Source organism: Adiantum capillus-veneris, chromosome 28 (genome assembly GCF_014529385.1).
Source record: "Adiantum capillus-veneris isolate H3 chromosome 28, ASM1452938v2, whole genome shotgun sequence".
Classification (NCBI taxonomy): domain Eukaryota; kingdom Viridiplantae; phylum Streptophyta; class Polypodiopsida; order Polypodiales; family Pteridaceae; genus Adiantum; species Adiantum capillus-veneris.
The window spans coordinates 86,119,440-86,129,758 of NC_140958.1; the positions used below are offsets into that span (position 1 = coordinate 86,119,440).

Here is a 10,319-nt window from a genome sequence, read left to right on the forward strand (position 1 = left end):
GCAGAGGCAACTCCATGAAAGTATGAAAGGTGGCCTGGGAGGAGGAGGTGAAGAGGAGCTATGGAGACGGTGGAGAAGAGAGAAAATGGGTGAAAGCATGTTAACCTGTCGTGCTTTTTGTGCTATTTAGCAATTTCAAGTTAGCACATCTTTGAAAAGTTGGGCGTTCGGTAAATTTTTTACAAATAATATCAAAATTTGTCGAAGGTTGTACATTTGGATTCCTTGTTTCAAGTGCTTTCTATTGATATATCATATGTCATAGATCTTGGAGATGTAGCTCAAGTTATTGTACTAGTTAGCATATGTCAAAATTGTGCTAGTTAGCATTGTCAAGGACATGAAAAAGCATGACAGGTTAACATGCTTTCACCCAAATGCAAGAAATGAGCTCTTGGGTACTGTAAAATAGCAGGTCATCGATACATGTGTCTCTATAAGTGCTCATATTTACGTCGATATACACGTCGATAAGATCTACGTCGATATATGAGTCGATACAAGCGTCAATATATGCATCGATGTAGGTGTTGGTATATGCGACGAAAAGTTTAATTTGAATTTTGAATTGAGGAGTGTGTACCTCCATCTTTCTCAACAATTATTCTGATGCCCGCCATTGAGTCGAAAAAAAGGCGTCGATAACCAAGTGGCCCCTTGTAGTGTTAAAGTCCTCACAAAAATACATTGTGATTTTGTTGAAATCTAGAAATTGGAGGGATTTTTAGAATCGTTGTTTAAAGTTAAAAGAGACAGAGACATTTTACATCGACATAGGGTTCGCTAATGGTTGCCAACTAGTTGCGAATTCTTTTAGTTCTCGTGAGAAGTTGCTGAAAATAAACTCGCAACTAGGTAAGAGTTTATTTAGCTGCTTCTAGGTGAGGAGGTGGAGCGCGTTCAAAACCGTTGAAAACGACAAAGCTTGCCATTGTTTTTCCACGCTCTCCGACACCTTTTTAAATACGTTCACTAATATTAGGAGTTCTGGCCATGTGAACCCAATGGTTGCCGGTTAGTGGCTGTGGACAAGATCACAATCGCTGGTCCATGTGAACTGGCTCGAAGACATGGCTTACCTTGTGTACAGTGCGCGCTGTAGGGGGGACTAGTTTTAGTAAATTTGGATTCCGAAAGTTGATGAAACGGACGCGCTACCTGATCCCTCATCCTCCGACAATATGGCCATGGTGGCATCTACTCTACCAATCAATCAATCTGTACAGTATGTGCATGTTCCTGCTCTCTCGCCATCGTAGCACGAGGTCGCGAGAGAAAGGCGCCCGCTTTTTCTTCTTAAAAGCCGTGGCCACTCGCATTGCCAACCTCACATCCATGTCTAGGTTTCCCTGCAGCTTGCGCGCTCTGGTCTGATCTCTCTCTCTCTCACTCACACACACACACACACGCACGCACAGTTTGCGCTACTGCTTGCCATGGGCAGTTTCGACTCCGGTCTCGGCCCTCACTGTTACGAAGCTATGAAAAATGTAGACGATCTCTCTTCCACCAATGCCTCTGCTCATGACCTCGCTTCCCTATCTCCAAAGGTGTCAAAAATGGGCCTGCATCAGGTCGTACGCCTGCGGAATATGGTTCTTCAATGGCGTCGCCAAGCGGCAAACAACATTGACCGCACCCTCCAGGTCATGTCCCCGCGTGCAGGTCGCAAGCTCCGACGAGGTTCGAGCTCATGCGGTCGGTCATCCACATCATCATCGTCCTCAATAACTTCATGTGAGGGCAATAGTGGCAGTGTTGAAGCACACCATGACCAGCTTCCGCCTGTGGGCTTCTTGGCAATTTATGTCGGCCGAGAGCGGAGGCGCTTCGAAATTCGCACAGAGCACATCAATCATCCGCTGCTGAGGGGGCTTTTGGAGCGGACGGAAGAGGAATTTGGGCTCAATCAACAGGGCGGGCTTTCGATACCGGCATGCGAGGTCGTTCTGTTTGAACATTTGCTTTGGATGGTGGAGAATGAGGACATGGGGCACCTGTTTGAAGACCCATCGGAGCTTCAGGAGCTTCTTGATTTCTACATGCATGCAGGAAGAGCCGGAACTAGCACCGTGCCTACCTCTTGCTTGCAAGAGGCGAACCTTAGTGAGGTGACTACATCTGTGTCTGCTTGTTAGCTCTGCCTAAAAGAGGCTCCGTCACTAATTATACTAGAGTTTTGTACTGTGCCTGGGTGTATGGAAGCTAGCCTAAACTTGCTTCATTGGGAGGAAATCAAGATGCAAAAATGTGCATGACAAGATGTCCTCAATATAAATCAGTCTCTCACGTACTAATTTCTAGGTGGGATTCACTTATTCTCTAAGGTCTCGGACATTTGAATAACATTATATGTGCAAATGCCGATGGCAGCTAGCTTGATTGGTTGAGTACTCGTCCTCCGTCACCTGGTTGATCGCCCACGAGATGTGTGGGTATTGCCAAAAAAAAAACATTAATATGTGAAGACATCCTTGAAATTTACGCATTGTCGATTGCAATTAAATTGTGGCCATAACTTGACTGTCTCTCTCTCTCTCTCTCTCAAACTCTCTCAAACTCAAAGACTCCCAATAGATACAAGTAGTCTCCGTGAGATGTTTGTACTTAGCTTAAAAGACCAATAATGAAATGGGTTTCTATTTGGGGATATGTTCTTGCTTAAAATATAAGATGAAAAGGTCCCACTTCATTGTCGTCTCCATGCGTGAAGTCTAACGGTTATCCCAATTGTGGTAAATTCTACTTCTTTTGATTAAGGTTCAATCCTTGCTAGTAACTTTGTCACACGTATGGAACTCTCGTTTTGATAATCAAGAGACCGAGCTTGCTAACGATCCCCCCGTGTGGACTCTCATAAGCAAAATCACATTCACTATAGGTAGCTACAATGTAGCACTATCGCTTGCACCCCTCCTTGCTGAAAATAGTGATGATTACAAAAAATGTGTTCGCTCCTACAGTAGGGGTCCATAAACTAGGGGTTTTACTCTATGTCAAAAACCTTCCTTTTCTCTTCTCTTTCTTGTTCTCACACTCCTATTCAAGCCAGTACACGCATGCGCATGTCCATATATAGATACACATGCAAGAGCCAAAACTTGCCAATTTAATCATGTAACATATAATGGTCTAGTAACTTGTCTGCAGCTCTGAAAATAACATAGACATAGTGAGCATTTCACATTAAGACTAGATTCCTAATGAGCATAAGCAAGAGTGCTTGTATGGAGAGAGCAACAAAAGCATAACACCTAGTTAGATAGGCATGACAATACTTCAAAAAGAGAGAGAAATTAAGCTATTGACAACACTTGAGGACCGAATTTACATGGAGCCGGTCCCCCCTCCAAAAGGCTTTGTATTATAGGTTTCCCCCATCAAGGGAGACATTTTACAATAAAATACTTTGTGTTCCTTCAATAACTTGCTGGTGCAATGAAGATGGAACTTCAAGCACCAAGCTTACACTTGAAAACACAACATCAATTCCCTCACGTTCTCAGACCCAATACCTCACACACCTTCGAAGATGGTGAGAGCTAGCGGGGTATGAGAGTAGATCGAGAGGAAGAAGGAGTATTCTTATGAGAAAGAAGTATGTCTCCTCACATAATCACTCTTAATAGCTTAGCATAGCTTAGCATAGCTTAGTAATTAGCATGGTAGAGGAGATGAGCATGCATTGAAGCTTGTCTCTTGGTTGGATTTGTATCACAAAGCCAAGAGTTGTTGGTGTAGACCTCCCTTCTCACAAGCTTGGAGTAGATGATGAGCTTTCCATTAAAGGTTGAGAAGGAGATAGTCTTCTTTACTTCACATATGAGATTGTGTGAGTCACAGAATATTCACCAAGGGTTATCGTATGGTGTCACATGAGTGTACAATAGGGGGGTTTTCTAAGGCCAAAAGGATATATTTTACATAGGAGGGTCCCGTATGTAGGGGTTAAAGAGGAAATTTTGTTTCACGTAGGTGACGTACCCCTATTACTACTAGTGAACACCCCGTGGTGTGTGTGTGTGTGTGTGTGTGTGTGTATGTGTGTGTGTGTGATAATGCCTTGCAAAAATCAGTCCCCCTCTCTCTCTTGGTTGACCCCTCTTGCTATTTGCTCATGATGGCATCCTATTGGCCCCTGCAAAGCTTAGCCAATGACAATTAAGAAGCATAAGTGATAGCCTTGTGACATGTGTCCCCCTTTCCCCATTTGTGAGAGCTTTAGGTATTTAATAATGCAGCTAAACTCTCATTGGATCCCTTAGTCTTCTGGCCAATTGGAATCAGGCAAGCCATTGGGCTGTTGAATGCTCATTGGACCCCTTGGGAGACGTACCGTCCAATAGTCTTCTAGAGAGCTTAATTTCTATTGGTTCTTTTATCAAGTGTTTTTAAATGAATTAAACTAAATTTGCTCTAGCCTAATTCTCATTGGTCCACCTCTATGGCCATCCAATAGGATCTGAATGCATCTTGGGGGTAACTGGGCTAGGGAGCTGACATGTGTCCACTATGCCCTTTATGTAAATGGAGTTTGCAAGTGTGTGTGTGTGTGTGTGTGTGTGTGTGTGTTTCTCTCTCATCCCCTACATATAAGTCTTGCCCCCTCCCATAGAGTGCGTTTTATTTGTGAGCTTTCAATTTTGAGCTTTTGCAATCAAACCCAATGTTGCAAGCTTTTTGATTTTAGAGTTAGAGACTTTTCTAATGACACAAAAAATTAATCCAAAACAAAGACATCAAAATATTATACACGACCAAAAAGATCTATAATCTCACAAAAAATTGGCTTAAGATTTTGAGTCTCTTTTAATGATACACACCAAAAACATGTACAAGATTCCAAAAGCCCTAATTTTGAGCTTGTACAATTGTCTAGATAGATACCACAAAGCATGCTTCTCTTACTACACTACAAGAGGGTGTGTGCTCTTGTGACGCTTTTAGCGACGGAAATACATTGGGTTTTTATAACCCTAGGCGTCGCTAATAGCGTCGCTATATAGAGATGCTCATAGCGACGCTCATAGCGACGCTCATAGCGATGTTTACACAGAAGTCTATAGCGGCGCTTATAGCGACGCTCCAGAGCCATAAATAGCGACGGTTATAGCGACGCCCGAGAGAAATTTTTTTTGGTGACAGGGCATTGAATGCCCTGCCACCCATCAACCATATTGTACTTGATTCACTTTTTAAAAATAGTGCAAGGGTAGATAATAGACCCAAAATAGTCACCCACAAGACGCATTGTTTGCAAAATTGACAAGCGTAAAATTGACAATTGTACACATCATAGGCAAAATGAATTGATTGGCAAATGTAAAAATGACAAGTGTACAACATCATAGGCATAAAGAATTGATTGGCAAAATGAACTGCGGTGACAAATGTAATAATATACATGGTTCAAAAAGACGTATAAAATCCGTCTCATGATACATAAGCTATGAGAAACCCTAAACTAATGCTATCTAGCTACGGCTAAACTGACGTCGTCTAGTCAGACGTCTCATCGCGTCCAAGCGACGTATCTGTCAGATTCTGCAAAAAAAGACAATAAGACAGCTTTCAGTAAGTATAAACATATAACGACATTTATAAAACAATACAAAAAATAGAAAAGAGTAAACCCTAATACTAACCATGCCGCCGCGAGAACTGAGAATGTCCATTAGGGCATTTAAGCCCTTCCTGCCTGCGTACTCGCGCTCGTACGGTGTGGGATCACGTCCTGTCATCGACCACTGTCAAAACATACAAAGATTTCATTATGTTAGAATTAAAAAACTCATAAACCCTAAACTATCGAACATAAAGAGCAATGCAAAAACACTTACAAAATCGGCCTCAAATGATGCCCATCCACCGCTCCCCAAGTGGTGCGAGCTCCCTGCCTCTACTCGCGCTCTGGCTGCATCCTTTTGTTGCTTCCACTTGTCGGGATTCTCGCGCGCTGCTTTCTTCGCATTCTTCCAATCTTCTTTGGCCAGCCAATCTGGCCTGTTCCACCCATGCTTGATTGCTTTTTGCACTTCGGAACGCTTGTGTTTGCAGTATTCGCGCATTCGAATCTTCATCAGGTCTTCATTGAAGCACTGATCCCGTGTTGGAACGAGAAACTCATCATGAAGTATGCTAATGACTCTGTTTTTTAAATCACTTGGTACTTCACTCCATTTGTTTAGTATGTAGTGTCTAAACAGCTGAGAGCAAAGAACACGCATGCGCGAGATCACCTTCTTGCCGTCATCATCCATGATGATGCCGCCGTTGAAGTCGACGGAGTAAGGCAAGCCCTCTGGCCGGTGACGCGTGAACCTGGGTGTCCCGACAGGGGTCTCTAGCGGCGTGTCGATGGGGGTACGGACGTCAGGTGTCTCCACCGGCGTTTGGGCCCCGAAGCGAGGAGTGTCGAGTGGGATGGCTCCTGGCGGAGTAGGTGGAGGTGTGTAGCTGCTAGGAACAGTCAGCCGCGCAAAACCTGGTGTAGATGGCGATGTTGTGGCTGGTGTGGGGGCGGGCAAAGAAGGGGAGGGTAAAGAGCCTCGTCGAACACGAGGCGGTGTGGAGGCATCGGCGGCGGAATCCCCACAACAACCGCCACCACTAGAGCGCCGGTGTCTAGACGAGTGTGAAGCTCGTCTCGTCGACGCCGAAGCTTCAGAGCGCGTCGAATGCTCCAAAAGAGAGGGAGATGCGGATGGAGCAGGAACGCGCGATGATGCGGCAGAGCGATGACGCTCCACGTACCACTGTCTCTGCTGCGGTGACAAAGAAGAAAGAAACTCCTCATCATCCATACCTGCATTAAACACACGAATATTTAAACTTAATATTGAATGAATAGAGTAGACAATGACGCAAAGACCATTAAATACAATGACGTAATGAGGCATATAAATACAATGACGCAATGAATTGAGTGATAGAAGAGGCAAGTCGAAAACTCAAAATTTTCAATCAAAAGATGTGAGCGCGAGTAGAAAAGAGCGTTATACACCATGGAAGGTACTTAGAGATCCAGAGCTTTTACAACACGGAGAAAAATTGTTCAAATACAATATTTGTGGCTTTAAGAGATCTCTCTCTCATCCTCGCATAACTCAGCATAACTTCCTATATCTATATAGAGCTCTCCGTTTAAACACATATCCTCTGTTTCATTTTGTAGCTCCTCTGCATGCACCCCATATAGAGTAGTAGCATCTTGATGCTCATCTGGCACCACCGCAGTGGCTTCTGATTGAGCATCTTCTCTAATCTCCTCCATTGATGCCGTTGTGATTGGCACATGGTAGCCTTCATACGTCCTTGCACTACGAGGGGCTACCTCTATGACGTACCACCAGTTTGATGTAGACTTTGTAGGATGAAATATTACCTGTCAGAGCCACATAACTTACATGAGAGCTTTCAAGCACATAACTTGTAAAAGGGGGATGTTAACTATTTACATACTTACTTGTTCACAATGCTCGGGTAGTATGAAAGTGTCTCTTAGGTCAGTCCATTTCTTAGTAGAATCCACCTCAAGAAAACCAGACTCTCCTCTACGCACAGTAGCGTTCGACCCTCCATGATTATCTTGAACCATTGCACGTCGAACAAGTCGACAAAAAATCCTCTGTAATCGATCCTTAAAATCTCTTGTAGCATGCCGAAGTAAGTGAGTTCCGCCACCACAGGATCTGCATCAGAGGAACGTCGTCGACTAGACTGTTCAAATTTTGCCATGATTCCACAATCTTGAATAAAACTCTTTTTGTCGATCCGTTCCACCCTAAAATGTCGACCTTTACACCATGCTGCTGTGTATGACTTATACTACAACGAACAAAGATTATGAGTGGCCGTTCAAACGTTTAGAAATAAAGTCACTAGCTAGTCGTACATTGCAAACTTACCTTGGTCGCGCAACCCCGAGAGTACTCCCACTCTTCCTCAGTCACTTCGTCACCGCATTGTTGTGCGCTTTTCAATTGGTTGTGCAACCATCTTAAGCTCATGAATGTTGGTAGGCTCTCCAGAACCGTCGGATAGTGCATCGGTGGTCGTCTTCCCCGTCTCCACGCGATTCGTGCCCTTTGTCGCTCTTGCTTTGCATCCTCATATTGTGAAATCCACTTTTGCATCACTGGATTGTGAAGCATGCAAAATCGGTTGATTTTAGCCTCTAGATCTTCCGTCATCTTCTTCTCAACACCGAGATTACACATGACAATCCCAGATATGCGCTCATCATCTATGGTTCGCCATAGCGCGTCCCGGGCTTTATCAAATCCGTCTAGCCACTCTCCAATGTACACTAGGGACTCTGATACCAACCAACCTTCTGCCATGCTACCCTCCGGACGTGCCTTTTGACGCACATATCCCTTAAGCGTTTTCATGAAACGTTCTAAGAAGAACATCCATCTGGAATGAACTGTGCCAGCTATTTCCACCTCATCAACTATGTGAACAAGAAGATGCACCTGAATGGTTAGCATGGTAGTAGGAAAATGTTTCTCAAACATGCACACAAGCTCCGCAGCATTTAGTTTGGCGAATGGTATGGAGTCTACATTGATCTCCTTTTGTGAGATCCATTGCACCAGCTTTGCAAGTTTGTAGATTGTGTTACGGATGTCGAGAGACAAACATCCCTCAATGGCAACCGGTAAAATAAACTGTAAAGTATGTGCAGCAATGATATTAAAGTCCACATTTTCTGCAATGATATTAAAGTCCACTATGAACGTACCTGACACATTTTATGCCAATCGTGTGACTTCAAACCGGTAAGCTTTCCTTCTTTAGTAAAACACGTTCGGAGCGAGTGCATTACGCCAGTGGGGGTCCGCAAAGATCGAATGGTCTCTTTTACTTTGCGTTCTTGGGCTCCTGTGAAAATCCATGGTGCTTTAGGGAGTTTTATCGATCCATCAGACGCTCCACATGTGACACATGCTCTGTATCCGCTTGTTTGAAGCCCTGCATGTATACACATGATAATAGATCAACTATGGGAAAAAACAAGATTTACAGTGTCTGAGTGAGGAGTGTCAATAGATCACCTGAGCATTCTGTTAGCCCGGGATAGTCATGCATAGTCCACATTAGAATGCCTCTGATCAAAGCATTCCGTCGTCTTGTGTGTCGGCTCATATCCACCACCTCTATGCCAATCCACAATTGTTGTAGCTCTTCCAATAGTGGACGAAGATACACATCCATATTCTCCACTTTATATTGCCCTTGCACAATCAAGCTTAGCCATAGGTGCCCCTTCTTCGTAGTCAACCACGGGGGAATGTTGTAGTTGACGATGACAACAGGCCATACACTGTAAGATGTTGATCTTTGACCAAATGGATTTACGTCATCCATAGCCAGGCCTAAGCGCAAATTTCGAGCTTCCCTGGAAAAATCCGACCATGTTCCATCTATATGTTTCCAGGCTGCGCAATCTGCAGGAATTCGTAGCACACCATCTGAAGATTTATTCTCCTCATGCCATGATGCTAGGGCGGCCATGGACTTACATTCGAAGAAATGCTTGATGCGAGGAAGAAGAGGAAAATGTCGCAAAACCTTTTGTGGAATTTTTGTCCCGAGGAGATCTACTCGATATCTTTCGGAATCACATTTCGGACACTTCTCCATGTCTATGTATTCCCCTCTGAAAAGAATGCAGTCATTAGGACAAGCGTGGATAGAATTGTAATCTATCCCCAAGTTTCGCAAAATCTTTCTTGCTTCATCTCGGGAATTTGGCATCACATTGTCAACTGGTAGTATGTGCTCTTTAAGCAATCTACACAACATAAAAATACGATACAGTCGTGAAAAAATCTATCAGATCATTATACATTTAGAGTTTTATTAAAGTAAACTAATTGTAATAGATCACCTGAAAAGCGCTGTGACGCTAGTGTCACTCCATCCAAACTTTGCCTGCATGTTGAGAAGAACCAGGAGTGCTTTCAATCTAGACATACGTGCTCCATTATACAATGGCGTATCGGCTTCACTTTTCATATCATCATAGATAAGACTTTCTGAATCCATGATCGTCTCGATCATTTCATCAATCTCGGGCTCAAACATTGCCTCGTTGGGAATGTGCTCTGCATGATCATCCCCCGAGCTGTCAGAGGCTACATCTTGTGGCCTCACATATGATGCTTGACCAAAGCGCCTACGAACACGTCTATTGGGTTGCAAGATTGCTGCTTGTTGGCCAGCGTCAGAGTCCGACGAGTTATAATTGGCAACAACTCGATCTATAATAGATGGATCGAACTCGCCAAATTCGCGAACATGCTGCAAAGAAA

At 43.8% G+C, this 10,319-nt stretch overlaps 1 protein-coding gene across 1 annotated transcript; it reads left to right on the forward strand.

Annotated features, from left to right (window-relative positions):
• The first annotated feature begins 1,328 nt into the window (after positions 1–1,328).
• LOC147420816 (uncharacterized) lies at positions 1,329–2,478 on the forward strand. Its single transcript, XM_086504356.1, has one exon. The coding sequence runs from the start codon at positions 1,437–1,439 to the stop codon at positions 2,136–2,138; it is 702 nt and encodes a 233-aa protein (XP_086360482.1). The 5' UTR covers positions 1,329–1,436; the 3' UTR covers positions 2,139–2,478.
• Positions 2,479–10,319: the final 7,841 nt, after the last annotated feature.

Coding starts and splice junctions, on each gene's coding strand:
- LOC147420816 (XM_086504356.1), top strand. CDS start 1,437: ATGGGCAGTTTCGACTCCGGTCTCGGCCCTCACTGTTACGAAGCTATG.